General features: G+C 37.6%; 1 protein-coding gene across 3 annotated transcripts in view; it reads right to left on the reverse strand.

The window, feature by feature from the left end:
- The window catches only part of PLEKHG1 (pleckstrin homology and RhoGEF domain containing G1), a 272,236-nt gene that overhangs the window by 99,187 nt on the left and 145,943 nt on the right, over nucleotides 1-27,106 (reverse strand). For all 3 annotated transcript variants that reach the window (XM_027857998.1, XM_027857996.1, XM_027857997.1), the window contains one exon: nucleotides 778-1,313. In XM_027857998.1, the coding sequence (XP_027713799.1) occupies nucleotides 778-1,203 (426 nt within the window). In that variant the 5' untranslated portion in view covers nucleotides 1,204-1,313. The remainder of the gene's footprint in view (nucleotides 1-777; nucleotides 1,314-27,106) is intronic.

A 27,106-nucleotide genomic window follows, 5' to 3' on the forward strand; every position in this document is an offset into this window, starting at 1 on the left:
ATTGTACTATGTTATGGAATTGCTTGTTTTATTCCATAAATTAAAAATAAAATTAAATAAAAAAGAATTACAATAAATGACTGCTAAAAATTGTTTTTACATGTAATTGGGGGACAATAAAAATACTAAATAATTTTTTAAAAAATTTAATTTGTTGTCAAACTCAAAAAAGTGATCAGTTTTCTGGATTAGGGACTTTAACAAGTGCTTAACCTTATCCATAGTTCAATTATTCACATAAATCTATTCTTTTAACTTAAAAAGTGAACAAGAGAATACCCAAGAAGAGGCCCAAGCAGTTTCTCTTTGTCCTCAGTGACTTCTGGGTCAACAAAGAACTAAAGATGGCAGAAGAGATTATAACAACCCAGCAGTCAGGAGACTTCAGGTCTACTTCTTCTGAATGTTGACAAAGTACAACCTTGACTTTTTTGTCTTCTTGTGTTGTTTGGGATTTTGAGATCCTCTGATGAAAAGATTTATGAATGCAAAGTATTTTTGTAAGCACAGGTTTGTAATACTTGGAAGCATCACTATCTATGGATAACAGGTAATCAAACGGTAATAATATTAGGGTTATGCTAAACACAAGTTTGGAGCGGTCCTTGGATGCCCTATAAGTAAGACAGGGCTAATACTAACATTCATACAAACCAAATGAGTAGACAACAGGGATTCTTACCTTTTTATGGGGGGGAGGCAATCCAAGTCATTCTCTAGGATATGATTAGCTTTGGTTTTTGTTTATATTTTGTCATCTTTAAAAAATTCCCTTACCTTCACAATGCTTTTTAAATCTTGTACGTAGGTCCTCTCAGTCTCCAGAATTTCTTGGACTACTCTATCCACATAGAGAAGTTTAGGACTTGTAGTAGATTCTGCAACTAGGGAGAGGGTGCCATTTTTGCTTGCTCCTTTTGCTTCGGTTGTCCTCAGCACTCCTGGCCACTTTTCACTGTTTTCTTCCATGTTCTGTTTCTCCTCTGGGGGATTCCTCCTAACTTCACTGCTGGAGAATCTCCTCGTGGGCATCAGCTCAAGCTTTATGGCCCCTGTTTCCTTGTCCTGGTTATTACACAAGCTCAAATGGCCATTGGGACCTAAGGTCAACCTGCTGCCAAAGGAACAGTGGCTGTCCCTGGAAGAGGCAGAGGAGGATGTGGAGCTAAAACTCACAGGCCGGTCACTGTCTGACAGTTCCATGGTCTTTGGTCCACGGGAGGAGAAACGCCTTTTCTCTTGGTGAAAATCTGCCTTGGAAACAGCAACCTCTCTCACAGCTGGAGAAGTCTGAAGAGGCAACTGGTAGTCATCTAAATGTAAACAAATAAAAAACAAATAATAAAACTGTTAAGAATAAAATTTGTGCTAACCACGGTCTTAGGAGATAACTTTGAAAACTAATTATGCTCCAATTCTTTGTAGCAAGGGGAGAAGACAATTGCAAACTGCATTAACAGAAGGAAGTGCACATTTTATCTGAGCTGGAAGGCTTAAGGCTTCCACTGTAAATACAAATTCCCCAATCTTTGGCTTCTTGTCAATAATCTGGGATTCTGACTTGACGTTCCCAGTATATGACATTCCATCTCCTGGTTCTGTGCTCTTGTATATACCCATTTTGGAACGCTCCCTCTCCTGATCTCTTGGAACCCCAATCTCCTACATAGGGCCTTTCCTGATAACTCCAATAATTAGTGCCTTTCCTGTCTGAAATTACTTTGCACATATTTTATATTCATTTATCTGTGTAGCATGCCCCTTCCCAACTCTCCTACTGATGTAAGTTCCTTGAGGGCAGGCACTATTTTATTTGTAATTATTTTACCTCCCGTACCTAGCATGCAATAGGTACTTTAAAAGTGGTTGGTAAATTGCATGCTAAAGATTTACATAGCCAATTATCTTGCTTTTATTGGGTAAGGAAAATGATAATACTGCTATCTCTGTAATCCCATGAAATTCACTTAGGGCTTTCCAACCATGCTTAGGTTTAATAATAGTTAAAGAAATCTCTGATTTTTTTATCCTTTTTTTTTTTTAAGACTGGGTTCCTTTCTATCTCTAAATCTATGATTCTATGAGTTCTAAACTGTTCTGTCCTTTTCAGAATTAAAGCAAACACTTCAATTTATCAGAAGCACAGTGATTCATTTATTCTTTCACTTATGCCATAAAATTTAGTGTCTATCACATGATAGGTATTATGGAAGGTATTATTCCAGGAAAGAGCTATACAAAGCCTTGACAAAGTCCCCACTCTCTGCTTTCATGAAACTTTCTCCATCTCCTTCCATTCAACAACCACATCATTTTTCAGACTTTATAAGATGTTTATTTTGGCAACTTTCTAATGCAATTATCACATAATGTATCTCACAGTTAACTGTTTGTATCTTATTGTCTTACTAAACTGAAAACTTTATGCAGACAGAAACTATGACCAAGTCTTATATTTCCCCTTGCATGACATGCTACATAGAGTAAGCACTAATGTTTTTGAAGGAAATGTGTGAAGTGACATTTATAGCAATAATCCTGCAACATTCTGAAGTAACTGCTTGTCAAAGAAGAAAATGACACTGAATAAAATTTATTCTTGTGCTTTTTGTTGTGTTCTAAATTCTTAGAAAATGAATATTCTTTGTATGATAAATGTATTCACTATTGGGTAACTAGAATATTTATTTGACCAAAACACACTAGTCCTTACTCATGGCTATTAAAAGACTTAATAGAATGAGTAAATTCATATAGTTAAAGTGAATAGTTGAAATGAATAATTGAATTGGAATTAAAATTGGAATAACTAAAAAAAACTTTTTTAAACCAACAAGACTAATAATGTTGGAAGAGAAGATTGAGATTCTCTTCTAAATAAATATCAATTTCAAAATATTTATGAGCCAAAATGGTTGTTCAACAAATTGAATTCTCTCTTTCTCCTCTCTCTCTCTCTCTCTCCTTTATTTCCATGGTCCTCTCCAGGTCTAAATCCTATAATCCTCTGGAGTTTAAGCTATCCATCAAAGATTGTTATAGTAAAATATCATTCCTTTTCCATTATACACAAAACATTGCCTTTGGTATCTCATATTTTTTTTCTATTTAACAGGTCTTAATAAAGACATTCTAGTTTAGAGAATATTAAAAATCTTGTAATGAAAATCATGATTTGCATAAAAATGTGTCGTAGTCAATTTCTTACTCCAATTCACATCCATGATTTTGGTGAGGAAAGAAAATTGTTTACGTTCTCATTAGAAACTCATGGGTTTGACTAGCAGTTCAAAATTTAAATCACTGAAGGGTATTCAACTCAAATAAAACAAGGATATATTTCTACTAACTAAACAACGGAAAGGTGATTTCAACTGTATCACAAAGAACTCCTTTTTAGGTGGTGCTTACATACTTGGAGCTCAAACAATTTTTACTTTAAGTCCCTCTGTAGCCTGCATCCTTTTTTAACCAGCATGATGTCTCATATCTTGTTGTGAAAATAGTAATGGCCAGCAATGTTCACACCATAAGCATTTTGAATTTATCAATATAAAATAAAGCAAACAAGTGATACTTGATTCCAGAGGAAGGAATAGTAAAGAAATACCTGGAAGATGATATAGTATTTTACCAATAACGGTAGCCACATGGTATGTCTGCAACACTTTTTAAAGCTTTTGCAATCTTCTTTCTGCTTGCTTTATAACAATTTTATGGTCTATAAAACATGGATTAGTTATCATAGTTACATGCACTTGCCCTTAAAAGCCTGCTATGGCATGATTATGGCATAACTCCAAAAATACAGCAGTGCCTTTGAATGCACTTGTAGGGAAACATATTAGGCCATTTTTAAAATAGAAGTCATGGGAAGTCCAAAATGGAGAAAAAAAATCAAGTGAGATTGTCATTCCATCTGCCTTCTCCATTACTACTGGCTGACCCTACTCTGGGATTTGGGTTCTATCATAGGAAGGAAAGTGGGGCTCAAAGTGGCTTCAGGGAGTTTAGACTAGAGTTAGGTCCTCTTACTAGGAGAGATTCCAGTGAGATGGAACCAAAGATTGGTTTGAAGTATACTTTGGGAAGGCTAGGATTTATGATATGATCCAGCTAGGTCTATAGAAAATAGTATTTGATAAACTTAATAAAAGGCTAAAAGTACTGGTACAGACTTTCTAGCTAAACTAGTTATCATTTTAGCAATGAAGAATTCCTCAAAGGTTAAGAAGTCCAATCCCTTCGTTTTACAGATTTAAACACCACTTCTGTAAATGAAATCTTGTATAGGTCACTTAATCTCACTGGGCCTCTGTTTTCCTAATCTTTAAAATGAGAGGCAGATAATAATATGAAATAATCAGCTCCCTTAGAATGAAAAATGGTACATGAAACATTAGCCTCAATTATTTGTCACTAGTCTAGTAGAAAGTAACAAATATAGCAGATAAAGGAATTTGACCCCAAATCTTTTTATCTTCTTACTTGCTCTCCAACATTACTAGCTGCTAGCAAGGGCTAGGTGGAAGGAAAGGGGAGGGGAAAAACAGGAGACATTTGGAGGAGATAGTTAGGATTAGTAGAGGAAAGCAACAAGCATTTATTAAGCACCTACTATGTGTCAGGCACTGTGCTAAGCTCTTTGCAAATTACCTCATTTGATCCTCACAATAACCCAGGGAGGTAGGTGCTGTTACGATCCCCACAACACAGTTAAAGAAGCTAAGGCAAAAAGAGGTTCAGTGACTTGATGAAGGTTGTTTGTTGTTTGTCTTTCGTTCTAGAAGAGGACCATGACATCAAGAAGATGATGCCATGACTTGCAAGTGAATTGGATTTAAGTGAGGGAGGGCTGTGCAAGTTCACCAGCCTCACTCTCTCCTTCAGAGCCATCTGGGTCCAGTGGCAAGATATAGATCAGGACGACTGGAAGTGGCCTCTCTCCTTGACAAAGGTAAGAAACATAGCTGCTAAAGAGCTGAGGCCACATTTGAACTTAAGTCTTCCTGACTCCAGATTCAGTACTCTATCCACTCTTCTACCTAGCCATCTCTAGTAGGAGTAAGAATGCTTTCCTAAGAATCAGCAAAATGCTTCTAAGAACAGAAAAAATTGAGATATGAAATACAGGACAATGAAGCACTGAATTCTACCACCAACTGAAAAATAATCAAGTGGGTTCTTCTGAACATACTTTCCCAAGTCCCAAAATATCAGGGCCACTAAGACCATAGCATCATTTCATCTTAGCCATGAGGTCACATTCTAAAACTGAATTCTTTTGGATGCTTGGGACTCTTAAGATCCTTATGACTTTTCAAAGTATTATGAACCAAGCTAAATACTGCTCAGCCAAGTTACTTGTGTCCTAAGGAAAATGCTTAAATTTGGCCCTAAAAATGGTGAGAAGAGGCAGAAACTTAGACCTATAAATGCTAATGAAGGACAGCATTTTTTTAATGTTGGTTCAATATGTAGAAGATGGTAATTACATGTTTTCACATGTAAGGAAAGATGCTTCAGTGAAAAATATCCAAATCTCATTCTCATCTTTCTCAAATCTAGTTAAGATTTTTACCATCTTATCTATTCTAAAGTGTTCACTACCTACTAACATTCTCATGTAAGTGCCTTCTGCTACATTATAAAATTAGTATATTAACTTAAGGGAAGAAGTTGCCTAAATGCTTTGCTCAGTTCAAATGCCAACAGTGATCTGAAGACTTTGTGCATTTCAAAGTTGTTTTTCCATTTAGTTTATTATCAATTGTGATGAACTTGCATAGATATATGTTTATGCTATTAGGGGCTGGTTATCTGTACCACTCAATTTCCATAGTTATCCTTAAGTCATATACTCAGACAGATAATTACAGAGGAAGAAAAATTCTCCTCTGCCCAGGTGAACGGAGTTTGTTTTGAGACAAAGTAGATGCCTGCATTATCCTATGGGTGATTCACTCTCCCCCAACAAGGCTGAGGGTGGCTTCTAGGTTTCTTGTACAGCCTATCTTACCCACTATACTTTGGGAACTTCCTGACATATCCCAAAACAAACTGGGACAACTTCACATGGGACCCTGTAGGCCTAACATTGTGTTTGTGGTAGGGGGGAGAATATAGAAAGGGCTATGTGTCTTCTTTTTGGCTTTTAGGATAAGAAGGAAGCCAGGGCTGTGTAACTGAAAGCACACAGTATATAATAACAACAACAATGTAAATGGAAACAACCACCACCACCAAATCTTCGATAATGAATGATGCAAAATTACAAAAAAAGGAAAAAAAAAACTTGATCGCAAAGAGTATATGGAGGTCTCCCCTCCCCCAACTCCACTCCTTTGCAAAGGTGGGAGGTCCACAAGTGTGGAACATTTCATATGCAGATTTTTGGGGGGATAATTTGCCAGTTTTATTGCTTTTTTCTCTTTTTTTCTATAAAAATTCTTTGTTATAAGGGATCACTATCTGTGAAAGGGACGTATATGGGGGAAATTTAGGTGGTATAAAGTAATAATTTATTATCATAATAAAATTTTATTTTTAAATAAATTGGAGTAGGAGTTGGAAAATATGGGATCAATTCTCCCCTAGAGCTAGTACAAATTAGATGTATGACCCTAGGCAAGTTGCTTCAAATTGAAAGTAACTAAGACCCTAAAAGAAAAATGAGGAAACTGAACTAGAGCTCTAATTTTAAGTCTACCTCTAAAATTTTTATAGTTTTATAAGTTCTTTCTCATGATTCAACCCAATTCAACAGATACATATTAGGTACTCTGCTAGGTAACACAGCGGACAAAAAATGAAAAGAAGAAAGGATGAGAGAGCAAATGTCAGAGCTATGATAGCAGAGGCCAAGTTGACAGAATGTGGCCAACTGCCTGTATATGGGTGGTAAAGGAAGGGAAAAAAATTAAAGGTGCATCTAAGGTTTCCAACTTGGGTGGCTGAAATAGAGAAGTAAGGCAAGGGATGAGGGAAAGGTTTTAGGGTAAAGATAATGAGTTTGATTTTGGACACATCAAGGTTTAGCAGACCATCCAAGTTCTGATATTTTTCTTGCTTGATATTGATAATGATGTATTGGAGTTCCGGGGAGATATAAGAACGAGAGACAAAGATCTGGTAGCCGTCCACATAGAAGTGATATTTGAAGCCACAGGACTGGATGAGGTCACCAAAGAAATGTCAAACGTAGGACAAGAGAAGAGGACTAGAACTAGAAACTTGGGAGATGAGCAACTTAGGGGGCAGGAGGAACAAGAGGAAGTAGCCAAAGAAACTGCAGAAGTTGTCAGAGAAGAATGAGTACAGAACGGAGGAGAAAGAGGAGAAAACAGAAAAGAATAAGGCAAGAGCTCTGTCACAGAAACCGGAAGAGGCAAGAATACCTAGAACATTTATTTGGCTTAATTTTAAGTTAAAATACTATTCTAATGTGATGAATGTCTTCTGTGCTGTCTTTCGTAGGAATAAAAAAAAAAACAACTTAATCTCCATGAAGTTGTGCTTATTCATACATATATTTTAAGACATCATCTCTAAGATTTCTTTTACTCCTAAAATTGCAAGATAACTGCATTTCCTTTCACAAGACTGATTCTTTTCTGTACAAAGAGATGAGCCCACTTTCCCTGAGTTTGCAGGAATGTCCTGCTCCGATAGGGGCACTCTTTTCTGAGTCCTGTTCATTGTTATTCTCATTGTGAGAATCCTACTCTTGGTGGCACAGGAATAGGAACCGAGAGAGAGTGGGATGAGCTTTATCTTGCTGTTTGTCACACACATTATCCCATCTCCATCTCTGGGCCTTTTTACAGGCTATCTCCCATTCACTCTCTACTCACCTCTTCCTCTAAGAAACTCTAATTTTGTTCAAGGACCAGCTAAAATGCCACCTCCTCCAGGAGGCCTTTCCTGATCCCCCTCCATTTCTACCCCTGCTACTAGTGCCCCTCTAAAAATTACTTTGTGTTTTCTTTGTATCGGGAGAAGACAGTAATTGGACCTGTGATTTCAATGGTATAGGAAACTCCCTCTTATCACTGCAGGTCTGCACTTTCTCTGAAACCTAGTCCTAGAGAGTTTGTCTGGGCACTGAGAAGTTAGTTAACCTGCTAAGGTCACAAAGCTAGTGTGTGAGAGAGGTAGGACATGAGCCCACGTCTTCCTGGCTTCAATTCCATCACTCTGCCTCTCTTTGCATGCATCGTGTGTGTTCATATGTATACATGTTGTCCTCCTTGCTAGAATTTAAAATCCTTGTGGACAGGGACTGTTTAATTTTTCTTTGTGTGCTAGGCACAGTGCCTAGCACATGAGTAGGTATTTAAAAAATACTCGTTCATTGACAGTTGAACACTGTATGTCTCATGTCACACAGCCCAGGAAAAGAGAAAGAAAAAAGTGAAATGTACAAATGAGACTTTCTTGTGAGACCTAGAAAAAGATCTGATATTAAAACAATTGCCTTTCACGCAGAAAAATGACAAGTCATATAAAGATGTTAAAAACCATGAAAACCATTCATGCAGTCACACATTCATTCAACAAATAATCATCAAGCACCTACTATACACACAGGATTTCCATGAAGTGCTGAAGGCACCAATCACTTGCATAGCATAGAGATGATGCTGCTACTCTGAGGGTACCTTCTAACCCTAAACACAACAGACTAATGAAAACCACTCTTTGGGATAGTAAGTCCACAATAAGTGAAAACCATAAAGCAATATGGACTTTCGGACCTTGGTTCAATGAAATAATAACATGATTACTGTACTAATAAGAGGGCTGGGCCAATAATTCCATATATTTCTAAGCTTCTACTATTCCAACTTGGAAGATTTTACTCTACAAGTCATCCTTATATAGTGGAAGAAGGTTCAAAGCCTAGTTCTACCTCTTTCTTTCTTTCTTTCTTGTGAGGCAATCAGGGTTAAGTGACTTGCCCAGGGTCACTCAGCTAGTAAGTGTCATGTGTCTGAGACTGGATTTGAACTCAGGTCCTCCTGACTCCAAGGCGGGAGCTTTATCCACTGTGCCACCTAGCTGCCCCTGTTCTACCACTTACTGAGAGTTCTTGGACAAGTTACAACTTATCCAATCCTTGATTTTCTCATTTGTAAAATGGTAATAATAATCTCTGCTTCCCTCACAGGGTTGTTCTAAAGATAAAGTTAGGTAGTATATGTGCGAGTAATCTGAAGATTAGAAAGCATCACATAAATGTAAAGCATTATTATTACTTCATAGTATCGTTCTCTTCTTCTGACTTTTCACTTTCTGCTATTAGAATCCAGCCATCAAAACTCTTGCTTCCATAGTGACATCAGTCAAGCTACTTCCACAGATAAATGGAAAAAAGTAAATGGCAATGGATATAAGGGACTTAAAAGGAATTCTAACAAGGAAGACATGTCTTTTCTAATAAAATGGTCAGAAGTGCTGACTATTCCACTCCAAAGGGAATTACGTCAAAGGAGGAACCAAAAACTGTATCTGTGGATAGATAGTAGACTGATTAAGTCATACTGGTTAGATGAAAGCCTTAATACCTATGCTATGAGAAGGGAGTCCAAAAACACTAAGAGTTCATTAGGAACTTGTCATAATTTCATTTATTGGATCTTAGGTCTAGAGCTTGAAGGGATGTCTAGTCTAAGGTCTCATTTTACGGAAGATAAAACTATCTGGAATTCAACTGTATCACCTACACAATGAGAGGGTTGCATTAGACAACCATCTCTTCCAATTCTTCAACTTCTTTGTGTGAATAATTTAGCAGCAAACAGGAAAATGCTTAATTGCACATCTGTATTTACCACCAGTGATCCCAGTTACTGCATAAACAGCAACTACATTATGCTTGGAATGTCTTCCATCATCACCTCCACCTCCATCTCTAAGTCTCCTCTGATGCTGCATCCTATGGGAAAGCTTTCTTGGTCTGCCTACTTGATAATGCTCCCTACCTTCCAGAGTTTTAACTAGGGTAGGGAGAAAGGTGCCAAAGTGAGAGAACTGAAATTTAGAAGGTGTTGAAATCCATTGCATTTCTTTGGCAGTGAATAAACAACAGGGTTTGTAAGAAAAAAGTGAGTACAATGGGAAGCTGATAGTTGATGCTCTCCCCTACTCCACACAACCCAGCACTCCTCCCCTCCTTGTAGCCTTCAGGGGGTTTCTCTCTACACTTCTTCCCCCAATTAGTCTTAAAAGATTATTTGAAAGCACACTCTGTACTACTTGCCCTAGGTAAAATAAAAATACTAGTTATGTCTCTGCTCCTTCCTCAAATTATATTGAATTTATTTATCAGTCAATCAACAGCAAGCATTGATTAAGTGCCTATTATGTTCCAGGCACTTATGCTGGGCTTAGGGGACATAAATAAAAGGAATGAAGCAATCTCTACGTGTTTACTATTAATGCCCATATTTTGCATATCCCTCCATACAACAGCATATAAGCTTCTGAAGACTCGGAATGTTTTTTATTTGGTCTTTGCCCTCCCAACTGCCTAGCATAATGCATTGTGTATAGTAAGCACTTAATAAATGATGCCTGAACTAACTTTCAATTCTTGCTAATTCTTGGTCTTGAAGATAAAAAATGCCATCATCTTTGCCAAAGACATAAACATGAATTTTAAAATCAGACTGAATAATAACAAATCACAATGTATCCAGCACTTGGCTCAGTACCGGGCACATAGTAAGTGCCTAATAGTTACTTTGTCTTACCTCTATCATCTCTTTCATCTATCTATCATTTGAATCTGAGCCATCAGCATGGTACCTTTCTAATGATGAGAAAATTCAAGTTGGTCTTTAGGCTGAAATCTACACAACAGTGGCATAACGTGGGTGGAATTTCATCTGGACTAACTAAGTTACCTAGCAATTTCCAAAACAACAAAGTTAAAATCACACTTCTATTTTTCTGGAAATATTTTTTTAAAAAGGAAACTGCATTTAAGCAATTTTTTTTTTAAAATACCGGAACATTTTTAAAATATCCAGGCATTAAAAATCTGAATATTTGAATTTAATGATATTCAGAGCATAAGAACACATCTAATGAAGTAAATGATACTAAATCAAACCTGCGGACCGAGTCCTAACTCTAGTCTTAACTAGACACGCCTGCCCCCGATTTCCAACTTGGTTGCATCCTAACAAGTGTCCCTAACCAGTCAAAGTTCTTTTTTGCGCATTGCCTAGTAGAAGGTCTACCTGATTTTAAAGCAAAATCTCACAGTGCACGCATTTGGCAAAGGCTAAATCTCTAGCCCGAACCTCGCTGCTAATCTCCAACCAAGGCTAAAATTCCAAACCCCATTTAAGAAACTGCGGTCCAAGCAGGCAGTTCACAAAGAAAGTCAACGGAGACGTTTACCCTTGGTTTAATGAGACTTCCTTAACAGGCTGATTCACCCCTGTAGCAACCACAGCTAAGTCTAGATACTTCAGTTGAACTCTGAGTAACAAGCAAAGTCAAACAAGAGACTTAGCCTAGAAGCAAAGAGAATCTACCTCCTAGAGACTAATTCCATTCGTTGAATAGCTTTTTCTACAATGCCTGGTTTAAGGCAGAATCGTTTTCTGTTCCCTCAGGGGAAACTCATCTATATCCCATCCCACACCCCTCCGCAAAGTGCAGAAGAAGAAATCCCCTCTGCGACAGTCTCTCACCACTATGGAATGTCTCCCAGTCCCAGCTCGCTCGGTGCCGCGGAAAGCCCCAGTCCCTCTCAATATCTCCAGTGTGCTCTGCACCAATTCCCCATTTACCTGTATCCCATTGAAGCCAAACACATCCCCTGCCTTCAGCTGATACAGATTACCTCACTGAGGGCTCTCTCAGCTCAGGTAAAATGAGAAGCCTTTACTAGTCCGTGCAGCTCCTTCACTGGAAATATTGCATGAGTCAGCTTTTATCTATCAAAACCTAAAACACAAAGGCTTCGCAGAAACCTGATTTGCAACTTTCTCGCTGCCGTCGCCCCCACTCCCCGCCCTAGCACCCCCTCCACCCCCAGTGTGCAGACCACAGCCTCCAGCATCACTAAGAGCCTTAAATGAAACATGACATCATTCAATTCAGAAACAGGACAATAGACACCACTGTGGGTAACTTGAAAATGCTTCACTGAACAACACCCTGCAAATTCTATTCTTTTGTGCAGTGTAGGAACATCAAATACAACCCACACTCGCCTAGCATTCCTAATGCTTTACCTTCCTGGCTCAGCAACACAATTCTCATTAAAACACTGAGCAAATAAAACAAAATTCATGCAGAGTTTGGAATTTTTTTTTGACGGAGTGGGAGAATCTTCTTGAACTCTACGGTTAATTTACTTAAACTAAAAGGAACACATGAACTACATGTTTCTGTTTAAAAGGGTCTCTGGAGATTTCTACACATATATACATATATATACACATATTATATATACATACATATATTCCACGCAGAATATATTACATATTCATCAATTTCTATCAAGGTGTAAAGTTGAACTAGTTGAATTCTCAGAAAAAAAATTTTCAACTCTTGTCTACTAGGGATTTCAATGAATCCTTATATTTTCAGTCATTTACAAAGAAAAAAATGATCTGTTATTTCCAAGATACCCTGTAGCAAGGCCAATATAAATTCACTTCTGATGACTGTGTAGTAGCAGTGGCCAAATGCTTGACCAGTGCCTTTGATAACTTTACTGGACAAGTTATTTCCTTCTCTTATTTCCTTCTTCCACAATTAAAGTAACTTTCTCTTTAACAATCATATCTATATTTATAGCTAACTCTATATGCACAAAATATTCTGAGTTCTTCAAATTAAGTGGGCTTTAGAAGTCTAAAAGTGTATTATTTTGATCCCACTATCCCACAGAAATCAATTAATGTGAAAAAATAACTGGTACAGATTTACTGTAAACATCTAAGATTGAATATCTCTTTAAAATGAATACTTAGATGCTCCTCCTGAAACAATAAATAAATATGTCATAGAAGGTAATATATAAATGATGTTTTTTAAAGTACAATGATTACAGTGTTTATAAGCTGGCATCATAATTTGACAAACTACAGTATCTATCAACCCACAAGTAATGCATGTTATACATTACTAGGCTATCAGAGAGGCAGTTTTGATGAAAATTGACCTGACAATTAAGGCAAACGTGTAGTATGCATGATTCCTGGTCCACTCTTCTCTGACTTTAACAGCTAAACTGAAATCACTCATCATCTTGGCATTATGTAGACTGTCTTTGGGGCAGCTCTGTGTGGCACAGTGGATAGAGTGCCCACCCTGGAATCAGGAGGACCTGAGTTCAACTCCAGCCTCAGACACTAGCTGGGTGACCCTGGGCAAGTCACTTAACCCTGTTTGCCTCAGTTTCCTCATCTGTAAAACAAACTAGAAAAGGAAATGGCAAACCACTTCGGGATCTTAGCCAAGAAAACCCAAATTGAAGTCATGAAGAAGTGTACTTGTCTGAAAAAAACAAATGACTGAACAACAACAAAGACTGTCTTTATGTGAGTGACATAATAGTAGACATCATTTACATAGGATTTAAGGTTTGCAAAGCACCTGACATATATTATCTCATTTGACCCTCATAACAACCTTGTGAGGTGGGACCTATTATTACCCCTATTTTATAGATGAGGAAACTGTGGCTCAATGAGTTTCAGTAATTTGCTGGGCATCACTTTGAGTGTCTGAGGTGGGACTCAAACCCACTTTTTGCTGACTCCAAGTTCAGATTCACATGGCCCTATAATAAAGAAGATAATGCTTGTTTGAATTTAAGAGGCTAGTGGAACTGAAAGGCTTAAGTCCGACACTTCAGGGATTGCCCTTGTTACCTCATGACCCTCCCTGACTTTGCTCAGACTAGTCCAACATTAACCCTACCCAATCTTCTCCTCTCTTTCTCTTGTTGAACTCCTACTTAAAAGACCTATGTTCTTTCACGAAACTTTCTCCAACTACTCCAACCTACGCTGTTCCCTCCCTTCTCTGAACTCCTAATTATATTTATAGTCTATGCCACACAGTTTAACACGTAATTATTCTCTAATTGGTTCACATGGATAAGCTTTCTTTCCCAAACTCCAGAAGCCTTTTAGGAGGGCAGAAAGAGCATGTTGGACTTCAAGTTGGGAGACCTGGGTTGAAACTCCCATCTCTAAATATGACTATTGGCATGTCATTTAACTTCCAGGAACCTCAGTTTTCTCATCAAAAATTGGATTTATAATAGTTATACCAACTACCTTACCACATTGTTGCTAGGAAAGCACAGTGTAAACCTTCAAAGCACTACATAAATGTTAATTTATAATTAAATTTATAATTTCAAGTACTATATAAATGTTCATTTAAAGCATTATATAAATATTAATTATTATTATCATTATTTTTATTGTAGACCCTTTGATGGCAGAGACCACACTGTCTGGAACAATGCTTGGCATGGACTAGACACACAATGTTGGCTTTGTAGCATGGTCTTGTAAAGGTCTCTCTAATAATTCTCTATGATCTCTTAGCCCAGGCATGTGTTCTTCTAGAGGTTGAGGGCACATTGTCATGGATTCACCAGAATGTGAGGCACAGGCACAAGGAGGGACTATGAAACTGATTTGAATCCTCTAAAATTGGCTGTCAGAGCTCCTGTTCTCATGGTGAAGCCAAGTATCTAAAAGGGAAAGGAGCTGGGAGGTCTATCCATGCTTTGCTGGCCTAATCCTGCCTACTACCCATTTATTTTAGTGATCTAAGGAAAACTCTGAAAGTGAAAGGAAATCACAGAAAGAGAACAACAGAGCAAGGAAGCATACTGAGACTAACAAAGAGGTTTGGTGATCTACTCTGCACTCATCCCATGCATTTTGCTGCTACCAGACTTGGGACACTCACATAGTCCAAAGGGGACTATAAGAACTCAGGTCCATACCAACCCTGTGTGACACTTAGATTTGGAGAGCTTGCTGACTTGAAACTGAGAGTACAGGCAAAATGGAGTCTGGGATGGCTGTGTGGGAATTCTAGTTAACAACTTATGGGCAATTTAATTCAATTTGACATTTATTAACATCTATTAGTACAAAGATGGGCAGCTAGGTGGCACAGTGGACAGTGTCAGGCCTGGAGTCAGGAAGACTCATCTGCCTGAGTTCAAATCTGGCCTCAGCTACTGGGCTGAGCCAGTGACCCTGGGCAAGTCACTTAACCCTGATTGCCTCAGTTTCCTCATCTGTAAAATGAGTTGGAGAAGGAAATGGCAAACCACTCCAGTATCTTTGCCAGGAAAACCCCAAATGGGGTCACAAGAGTTGGACACAACTGAAATGGCCAAACAACAACAACAACAACAATTGGTACAAAGCACTGTGGTATTGGCTGAAGGAGACAGAACATTTAAATAAGAAAGTTTCTACTCTCATGCATTTTATAATCTAGCTGTATCTGTATATCAGTCATACTACTTAGGGATAGTTACTGGACCTATGATATCATGAACTCCCAGGTGAGAAAAATCCCTCTACCAATGCAGGTTGGCATCTTCTCTGCAACTTAGTCTTAAAGCAGGGGTTAAATTTTTTTGTGTCATGGACCCCTCTGGCAATTTGATGAAATCCATGGACCCCTTGTTACAATAATATTTTTAATACATAAAATAAAATTGTATCATAAATTATATTACGTTATATAATATAAAATTATATATTATATTACAAAAGAAACCAATGAGAGAGAAATAATTGTTAAATTTTTTTTTTAAGTTCACGGATCTTAGTTTAAGAACCTGAGAGTTGCCTAAAGCACTGGAATGTTAAGTTGGCCAGGGTCACCCAGCCAGCATGTGTCAGAGGCAGGAGATTCTTTCCTTGGATATAAGAGCACCCATCTCACAACATGACATCAGCTGTATTCTTTCCAAAGCCTGTGGGCAACATTCTTGTTTTACATATGCCCGTCCTCATTTTGGTAGGTTTCCAAAAACAAGTGAGTACTAACTATAATTATGCCTATGTCTATACCTATCTATAGCTATTCCTTTTTGAGTTCCTTAGAAATTATTCTAGGATTCACAGGTGAATCCTGTTGTTAATTCTGCTATTATTAATCTAAGTGGAATTTAGCAGAGGCTAGAATGAATTAATGGAAACTCCCAAGAAGGAAAGTAGCAGTCAGGGAGCAAGGGAAGTTTCCATAGGGTTAGTGGCAAACATCCCCCAAATGTTATGTGGAGCAATGTAGAACCACAGAATGTGAAAACGACCTCAAGACTGCCCTGACCCCAGGCCTGACAGAAGAAAGATAGAGTAATGTGCCACCACTGTGTTGAGGGAGTGGAGGAAGGACAGATATTAAGGAATAGGGGTCCAGGCTAGTGTTGATATAGTACCCCTGGGGATCAAAGGAGCATTATTGTCCCTATTTTATAGATGTGAAAACTGAGGCTCAAAGATATTAAATGACTCACTCAGCATCACAGTGTCTAAGGTAGGACTTGAACCCAGTTCAGTTTCAGGCAGGTCCATTTCAGGCACCAAGTTGCCACCTACTGCCTACCTATGGGTACTGACTCTAATTTTCTTCCCCTTCTCCTCTCGACTCCCTAAATCCTTTCTTTTCGTCATTTCTCTACAGTTTAGCTAGGAGAAGAGGTTTGATTCCTCTAGCTTGGCAAGGAGAAGTATCAGAGTATGGGCCAAGGATCTTTGAGATGCTTTACATTAGTCATCTTACAGATGAGGAAACTGAGGCCCAGTTTTGTTTATGATCCTATATAATAGGTTAGAGCATCATTTTAAAAATGTTTTAAATTTTTTCTTCTTTTCATTATGAACTTAAACTTTAATAAATGTAAACATTTCAGTATACAGAGAATGGGAAAAAAAATTACACATGAAACATTGAATCCCTATTACGTACAACTTTTTAAAAAGTATCTATAAAATTAAACACAATAATACCAACATTGCCCCGTTTGCGTCCTATTTTGAACTTAGATCATCATTTCTGACTTCAAAATAATCAAGATTCTTAACTAGATCTGTGGTCTCATTGATGTGGGTATTTCCTCCGGCCATGCAGATGCCAACCCATCCATTCCTGCCCATCCCATATAAGCTTTGTCCAAGTCCTCCCATACACCAGACACAAGTGGTTCCCCCAACATTAATGGACAGCAAGTGTTGAGAAAAGCTCCTTAGATTTTCAGACTCAAAGGTGGTATTTAGCATTTAATATATTAAGTGATTATTTATCTTTTGTGTTATTATAGAATATTTCAATTTCACAATATAATAAGCATCTCAAAAATCTATCTTCTGAATTCTTCAGGATTATGATACTTTTTCAGAATTTAGGATAGAAAGCAATCTTTTTGTAAAATAATGGTTATGGGTCAACTATAATTTAAATATTTTATTTAAAAATGAAGCTTAGATTTTCTTAGCATGAGATTACTTAAAAAGAAAAAATAAGGTAACACCAAAGTATCATGATTTCTAAGATCTGACAAAGAAATAAATTTGCTCTTAAAGCCAGTGACATGCAGAAGAGAAATACATTCATGTTCAAGGCCATCTGAAGGACATACTGGCATTTCTGCTGAAAGTGCTCTGTAAACTATTAATAACTCTCCGCATTGCAGGACTTTATTTTTTTAATCTATACACAGAATTATAGATATCCTAAGCCAAAAACATATCATCAGGCATACGTGTGAAAAAATGTAAACCCTTTTATCTTTTCAGAAGGTTATTATTATTATTATTATTGTTAACAGTGAAATGTATTTTCTAGGATGGTTTACATTTTATAAGCATGAAATAAAGGCAGTGGTTGGAATGATGGAGTGGAAGAAGCATTGGTTTGGGAACCAGAAGACCGTGGCTCTGCTGTGTAATCACTGTGTGACCTCGAGAAAGTCATTTCACTTTTCTGGGACTCAGTTTCCTCTTATGTAAAATCAAGGAGATGAACCAAATAATCTGTGAGGTGCCCTCTAACTTTAAAATTCTATGATTGTACTTACAGGCAAGAAGAGAATAAATCACATTCATAACCAATAGAAATTAAATTTCAAAGAAACTGTCTTCTTAGAGGGGCAGGCAGGGGAGCTTAAGCCCTAAGTGCCATATTAGCTATTGATTAGTGAACTTATATACTTATATACTTGATACTTGTATACTTATATACTAAATACTTGACAATGCTGAAGATGTTGATCACCTGAAATGACAGTAATGACCTTTCATCATTGAGCAAAGTCCTGTCAAAATATTAGAAATATGTTCCATACACTCTTTACAGCACCAGCATTGAGATACACCTGTTCTGTTTCCTCTACCTCCTTATGCCTAACTGAAGATTTACCCTCACCATGCATATTTTTGTTTGGCAGTGAAATCTAATGCTGCTAGAACCAATTATAATGGCACTGAAGTCAAAATGCTTTCAGATTCTACCATGGTATTATGCCATTGGAATCCCTCCAAGGGATCTTTCCTCTGTGCCACTGACAATCATTAGCTTTATTTTTCAGTTTGTCCTTTTTATAGGAATACTTTGGTCTTTATTTCATGAGATGATGAAATCAAGCCTTAGTTATTTCTGAACCAGACCATTTTAGAAGCCGTGCCCACAATGGGTTATAAATAGTCTTTCTTGCTTTCAATAACTTGTATCAGTACCGTCTTTAAAGACACTGAGGTCAGTGAGTCGATAACAAGTACAATAAGCTAATTATCTCCATAAGAATGCCGACTGTTTCTAAAAACACTTTTTTTCTGATAGATTCTAGTACATATATACTATTAATTCATGACTAAAAATGTTCATCACAATATTGTTGTTTTAAAAGGACTCAAAATGTATTCATCATTTAAACCTGAAGTAGGGATTTTAAAAAATCATCATTTAAATTGAACATACTATTTCTGAGCATTGGTTGGCAAGGCTCATGACCTTTGGATCTTATGCATTTTGGAGGTCTGCTGCAGGAACAAGATCTTTCTATAAGCCATATCTGCCACCATTTACCACTTTGTCCCAATGAGGGTACAAGAAGGGGAGGGGGCACCACCAGCAGTTCCTTTTTGCAATGGTTCTTATAATCCCCATACTTCTCCCTTCTCCTCTCTGATGAAAGTTTGATAGTTGCGGATGTGGAACAGTAATATACAAATGTAATGGGTATTAGGGACTATAGCAACAATATCAAAGAAACAAAACTCTGTACATAAGCAAGTATCCCAACTTCTCCCATAGTATTTTCCCTATCTTTCTTAGAGCTTGTCTCTCATGACTTCATCTGAGATGATAAAAATGCATCACTCCATAAAGCTAGACCTTTTTCCTTTGTACAATGAGAACAGGAAGTTAGCTTTTTTTGTTACTGTTGGAAATGAGGAAACAGAAGGATTACAGGAACACCCTGTAAATTTGCTTCCAAACTTGAGGTAGGAATCAGAGCATTTTTCATGACCAGTCTCAATGATCTTTACTGTCCTCCAGTTTCTTAAAGGTTTTGGGAGTTATTTAAAAATACTTTCACTAGTGAATAAACCAGATTTTACTTCTGGTTCTCTCTCTCCATTCCCTTTCCTTTACTATCTACTCACAACTGTCACAGGATCACAGATTTCTAGCTAAAAAGGACCTGAGAAGTCCTCTAAGTCCTCTCCCTTCCATATTGCAGATGAGGAAACTGAGTCCTGGAAGGTTAATTTGCCTAAGATCATGCAGCTAGCCAGTGAGGGCAAATCTCATGGGGTTGTTGTGAGGAAAAGCATCTGTAAATACTGAAGAACTATGGAAGCTAGTCAGTAACATCATTTCACTCTTCATTAAATGACCAAAATTTAGAAGATACATATTTGTAGTATCGATCACATAGTTTTATGTTTCTCTTTTCAAAATTTTATAATTAGAGGAGTAGAAAATTATTTTGAGAGGGAAATAACACATTGATTTGAATTGAGATCCCCTCTTCCTGTGTGAATTGAACTTCTATCCAAACCTAGTGGCAATTATCAAAGTCATTCTTCAACACATAAATGTTGCCTCTCAAAAATTAAATTAAGTTACTTTTTTTTCTCCTAGTGATACTCCACTTATGGCCACAGAGAAAAACTGTGGCCAGTATGCTCAGCTGGATGACTCCTGCTTCTCCAATTTAACTAATTGTTCCTTAAGCTGGAAGTAGAATCTGTTGAAAGATTTTCTGGCTCTAAACACTTGCTTGTTTCCCAGCACCCAGAGAGTTACAATGGAAAGCCATGTTTACATGGAAAAGAACAAAGAAAAAACCCCCCAGATTTCCTTTAAACCAACCATATAATTGGGTCAAAAAGTCAGCATAACAAAAAACTCTGCTGTGAGAAACTAAGGAAATAAAAATAATTTTTGGTGAAGGATGAGAGGCGGTGTGTTTTAGTGGACAGAAAGCTGGCCTTGAACGTCAAGAAGACCTTGATTCAAATCCTGCCTCTGATACATACTGGCATCTTGGCATTGGCATCACTTCATCTCTCAGCGTTCCAGGTGATTCTCTAAGACTATTAATTACAGAGAAGGTGCAGCCTGCATTAGGAGAGAGTTTCTTTATCTCCTACTTTCCTATGTCAATGAAATCACAGGTCTAGCCAGGAGTGGTGTTAATGGCCTGGAATCCCTGCTACTGGGCAGTCTGAGGCTGGCAGATCTCTTGTGTTTGGGAGCTCTGAGCCGCAGAGGGCTAAGCAGATTGGGTGTCTGTACCAAGTCTGGCTAAGGTAAGCCCCTGGGGGCAGAGATCACCAGGCTGCATGAGGAGGGGCAAACAGCCCAGAACTGAAGCAGAACAGGTGAAAGCTCTGAGCTTTCTGAGCTGTAGTGGGATTGGGCCGGTGAGGGACAGCTACACTTCCTAATCTGGGTAAGAGAGGGAGACACAGGCTCAAAAACAAAGCAAACAAAAATCCCCCATCTCCCTAAAAAGGAGTCATGGGAATCGATTACCTGTGGATTTCATGTTTAATTACAGAATAACTGGATTTTTTTTTATATTTACAGATGGAATGTCTGGTAAATGTTGTCCCCACAATCTAAGCTTGCAGAATGAGCATTCAATAGTAATATCCCCATCTTACAGATGAGGAAACTGGGGCTCACTGAAATTAAGGGCCTTGCTTGTGGTAAAAAATGGGCAATTTAGTATCTGAGAAGGGATGAAGACCTATGTCTCTCCTAACTCAGAATCCAGAACTTATTCTACTACACCAAGCTCTATTTTCATTTGTTTGTTTTTGCTTTTTGGCTAGGCAATGGGGTTAAGTGACTTGCCCAGGATCACACAGATAGTTTAAGTGCTAAGTGTCTGAAGCCGGATTTGAACTCAGGTCCTCCTGACTCCAAGGCTAGAACTCTATCCACTGTGCCACCTAGCTGCCCCTACACCAAGCTCTCTTGCTTCCTTGCCTTTGTTTATACCATTTTCTACATTATACAAAAAGCCCATTTTCTACCTGTTAAAATTCTACCTATCCTTCAACAGTCAGTTCAAATACCCTCTTCCATGAAGCTTTCCTTGATCTCCTGTCCCACTTTAGAAGGGATTTTTTTTATTTTTTAAGCCTCATAAAGGGCTTTGTATCTGTTACAATTTATATTGTACTGTTATTTATATAAATGAAAATGCATTTATAAAACGTTTATTATGTGCCAGGCACCGTGGATACAAATACCAGAGTAAACAAGACAGTCCTTGCCCTCAAGTAGCTTACATTCCAATCTGGGAAGACAACAAAGTAACACATATATCGGAGTGGTGAGGGGAGGGGAGAGAAAAAATAGTAATTTTGTATTTGACAATTTAAACCCCTTTCATAGTCTCATTTTCATTTTCTCCCATCTGTTCTGTTGATCATAGTTTACCATCCTATTAATTATCTTTAGTATTTCTACATGGTTTTTGATAAATTGCAAAAATATTCCTGGGCCTTGGTGTAAGTAATAAATAATGGTAATTATTATTCAAGTCCATTCATACCCTGAATAACCATGCCTATTTATTTATTTAGCATTAAAGTTGGCAATTTTGTAGTAAGACAAACTTGAACCAAGGCATTCCAAAACTGAGCAACTAAGCATTCACAGTGCTAAGAAAACTTAAGAGTAATTTCATTTAAATTCTATCACACTGTTATCTGAATGAGAATTAATTTCCTAGGCTCCATTTTGAAAACATAGATCAACTTCTGGTTTCAAGACCCAAATCTCAAATTTTTACCTCCATAAACATTGATCTCTCTTTACTTAACAAAACTTAGGTCTTTTAACTCAAAACAATTTATATAGAAAAAAACTGAAGGATCACAATGGTACGAACTAAGTTTTGAGAAGACAGTGGTAAAGGAATTGTCTTCTAATTTCAAGTAGAATCTAACTGCACTGATTGTTTGAGGTTGTTAACCATCAGCTTTTTTTCTTCCTAGAAAGGAAGAGGGAAAACCCAAATTCCCTCAATAAACAAGTGTTTCTTTCTAAATCTTGGGAGGTAGAAGCCTTATGACAACAGAAGCTTCCCTGGAATTTGTAGGCTTATCCATTTGTTCTCAGAAGAAAAAGCTTCTCTGATATTTGATCTCTTTCCCCTGAGGAGAATAAGGAGGGAGTAGGTGAGGGAGATAGAAAAATAAAACCTGCTACTTATTTGGACCAACTATGTGCCAAACACCACGCTAAGTGCTTAACAAAAATCTAATTTGATCTTCACCACAACCCTAGGAGGTAGAGTGATTTGACTAAAATTACACCCCTAGTAAGTGTCCAAGGCTGGACTTGAACTCAGGTCTTCCTGACTTTGGGCCTGGCACTCTAGCCATTGTAACCTAACTGCCTAACCTAGTAGGTAAAGCAGAGAATGAAAAAGCTTCCTTCAGGGCTAAGTATGAGCTAGGGAAAACAAACCCAATTTATTTCAGGTTACTGGGCCAGAACAATAGAATAAGTCTTCCACCCAGCCTGCTTTTCTCAAATCTGAAACCCTGGTATAGAGGCTGATGCAAAATTTTTATGTATAGTACTCAACTCCAACCAGAAACAGATTTCTTGATCTTCTCACTGTTGACAACCTTACACACTCAGTATGAACTTCAGAACACAGGAAGTCTCTGAGAAGCCTCTAAATTAGCATTCTACCTGAGTACAGCGCCTGTTTAACTTCAGCTTTTAGCTGGAATACTCACTTTTCAAATCCCAATCTCTCTGGAAACCCTGACGAGAATCAGGCTCATTACCAAAATCCTTATGTTGGAAAGAAGCTGACGGTTCTCTTGTCTCCATTTTTCTCTCGAACACAGCCAAATCCCCTTTATGCAAGTTTCCTTCAGAAATGTTCTTCATAATGAATTCCGCTAAGCCAAATACAGTAATTCCTCACACGAACTCCTTTGTCCTTTAATCAATTTTTAAACACAACTGGGACATGGGCGTTTTGTCTCATTTATAGTTAAGTGTGGTTTAAATAAAGCATGGCTCAAAGATTAAAATACACAATGAGCACTCAAGTTTGAGGGTGCCATACATCTCTACATTTAATGACTTCCTGTAAGCTATTCCAACATGGGGCATGATTACTACTTTACAGTTGCCTCATTTTTATTTTTTGTAATTTACCCTGAAAATGGCTGCACAACCTTTACAAATTAAATGCATACAAATTATCCAAACCTGAAAATAAATGGAATCTATTTAAATTGTCCATGTCAGGGCACAAGCAAAGCTGAAGATACCAGTTATAGCCAATTAGATTAAAACACAACATAAATACTATAAAAAGACTATAAGTCTTTTTAAAAACCGGAATGTCAAATCACAATGTGATTCAATTAATTGAGCATGCACAGAAAGATTCAGAGAGAAAAGAGTCCAGAGTTGTTTGTCTCCCAGTTTTATGTGAGCTTTCAGAACAACATGGATTTTCTTGTTTGTTCTCAAAATCACAGAATTTCAGAATTGGAAGGGACCTTGGCAGTCTAGGGGTTCTTTGCTTTTTGTGTGTCATGGACTCCTTTGGTAATCTGGTGAAACCTACGGATTCCTTCTCAGAACAAAAATTTAAATACATAGGATTACAAAGGAAACCAATTATAATGAAATAAAGTTAAAGTATTTTTTAAAACAAATTCACAGATCCCATGTTAAGTCCAATCCCTGCCCCCAAAAGAATCCTTTCTCCAATATTATTTTTTTCACTTTCTTTTTTTAAATTAATTTATTTTGATTTACCAACAATCACTTCCATAAGCTTTTGAGTTTTAATTTTTTCTCCTCCTCCCTCCCCAAGACAGCATGCAATCTGATATAGGCTATACATATACATTCCTATTAAACGTATTTTCACATTAGTGATGTTGTAAGTAAGAATTAAAACCAATAGGAGAAACCACCAGAAAGAGGAAACAAAACAAAACAGAAGAAAAAAAAATAGCAAATAATATGCTTCGATCTGCATTCAAACTCCATAGTTCTTTCTTTGGATGTGGATACCATTTTCCATCATGAGACTTTTGGAGATGTCTTAGATCCTTGCACTGATGAGAAGGGATAAGTCATCGCACAACGTGGCTGTTACTGTGTACAATGTTCTCCTGGTTCTGCTCACTTCACTCAGCATCAGTCCATACAAGTCTTTCCAGGTTTTTCTAAAGTCTGCCTATTCATCATTTCTTATAGCACAATAGTATTCCATTACATTCATATACTACAACTTGTTCAGCCATTCACCTGTTGTTGGGCATCCCCTCAATTTCCAATTCTTTGCCACCACAAAAAGAGCTGCTATAAATATTTTTTACATGTGGGTCCTTTTCCCATTTGTGTGATCTCTTTGGGATACAGCCCTAGAAGTGCTATTGCTGGGTCAAAGGGTATGCACATTTTTATAGCCCTTTGGGCATAGTTCCAAATTGTTCTCCAAAATGGTTTTCTCCAATATTCTTGACAAATTTTCATTTAGCCCCTGCCTAAAGACCTTCGATCAGGGGAACTTACCACCTCTCTTAGCAGGGAAGACTTTCATATGAGATGGTATCTGAATTGGACCTTGAAAGAAGGGAGGAATTTCAATGCAAAGATTTTATGGGGTTTTTTAGGGGGGGATGGGAAGAAGAAGGGCAAAGAGGTCATTCCAGAGCTAAACAAAGTCATGGGGACAAGAGAGATTAGGATGAGTCTAGGGTGGGCAGAGTAGAGAGAGGGATATGGTTTGAATGGAACATAGAATATATATGGGGAGAAGTAAGAAAAATGCTTGGAAAGACAGAACAGAGACAAAATGTGGAGTATTTTGAATGCCAGGATAAGAAGTCCATACTTTATTTTAATAGGCAATAAGGAAGCAACCTATGGTTTTGGAAAAAAAAAGGGATGACATGTACATTAGTTGTGCATTAGGAAACTTACTCAGGTAAGGAGTGAGAATAATAGATTGGAGGGGGAAGAGAAAGTAGTCAGAGTGACACTAAGTAGAGCAAGAGTTCTTAATCTGGGGTCCATGAACTTGTTTTCAATAAAATAGTTTGATAACTGTATTTCAATATAATTGATTCCTTTGTCAACCCATGTATTTTATTTTATGCATTTAAAATATTATTCTGACAAGGTGTCTGTAGGCTTCAATAGACTGTGAAAGGGGTCCATGATACACAATAGAGATTAAGAATCCCTGAATTAGAAACTATCACAATAGCCTAAGGTAAGAGTTATGAGGAATTTCACAGACAGTGGAAAGAAGGGCTCCAGAATATAAGACAAACCCAGAGAGGACTGGCTGGTCTGGGTAGGTAAAGGAAAAGAGAAACACTTAGGTTTTAAGCCTGAGTCCCTGGAAGAATGGCTATAACATCAACAGAAATAAGGAATGGGCAGAGGTAAGTAAGATAATGGGTTCAATTTTGAGTTTCAGGTATCGATGAGACGTACAGATGGAGATGCTTAGCAGAAAGGCTGGAAATGAGGGTGTTAAGTTTTAGGGGAGAGGCTCTACGATACGGATTTGGGAATCATTGCCACAGAGGTGAGCATCTGAACTGTGGGAGAGTCAGGAGACAGGATAAGAAGAAAAGAGAAGTCTAAAATAGGAAAACCAATTTTCTTATCATGCTGTTGCTTAGAAAACTATACTATGAGATGGAATAATGCTAGCATCTTTCAAATTTTGATAATATACAAGAAAAAAATCAACAAGCATTTATTAAGAGTCTATGCTATTGTCAGGCACTGAGGACAAAAAGACAAATATGTAAGACCCACCTGACCTTGAGGAACTTATTCTAATAGGTAAGATAAACAGATGTATGTGTGTGTGTGTGTGTGTGTGTGTGTGTACACACTCATATTTAAATACGCCTGTGTGTGGGTGTATATGTGCACACCCATATACCCATATATACATTATTCAATTATATAATTATACAATTATGTTTATACACACAAAATGTATACAAAATATTATATGTAAGACAATGAGAGAGGGAAGCATTAGTACTTGAACAGATTAAGAAAGGTCTCTGATAAGAGGTGGCCCTAGATCTGGGCTTTGAGGGAACCTAGGGATTCTAATATTGAAGAAGTCCATTCCAGGAATGAGGGACTACCTATGCAGAGTGAGGAATGGCAAGAAGATCAATTTGGCTGGACTTTAAAGAGAGCAAAGGGGAATGGACCATGATAAGCCTAGAAAGGTAAGCTCAAACCAGGTTGTCAAGGGCTTTAAAAGCCAAGAAGATGAGTTTGTATTTAATCCTACAGGCATTAGGGAGCCACTGAAAGAAAAAGAGAAAGGAAGGAAGTTATGAAGTTAGAAAGGAAGGCAGGAGAGAAGGAAATAAGCATTGATTAAGTGCTTTTTAGGCACAGCGCTAAGCCCTCTACAAATATTATCTCATTTGATCATCACAACAATCTACTGAGATAGATGCTATTTTTATCCCAATTTTACAGATAAGGAAACTGAGGCAAACAGTGGTTAAGTGACTTGCCTAGGGTCACACAGTCAGTAAGTGTCTGAGCA

This window comes from Vombatus ursinus, unplaced genomic scaffold (assembly GCF_900497805.2).
Source record: "Vombatus ursinus unplaced genomic scaffold, bare-nosed wombat genome assembly UNPS02012602.1, whole genome shotgun sequence".
Classification (NCBI taxonomy): Eukaryota; Metazoa; Chordata; class Mammalia; order Diprotodontia; family Vombatidae; genus Vombatus; species Vombatus ursinus.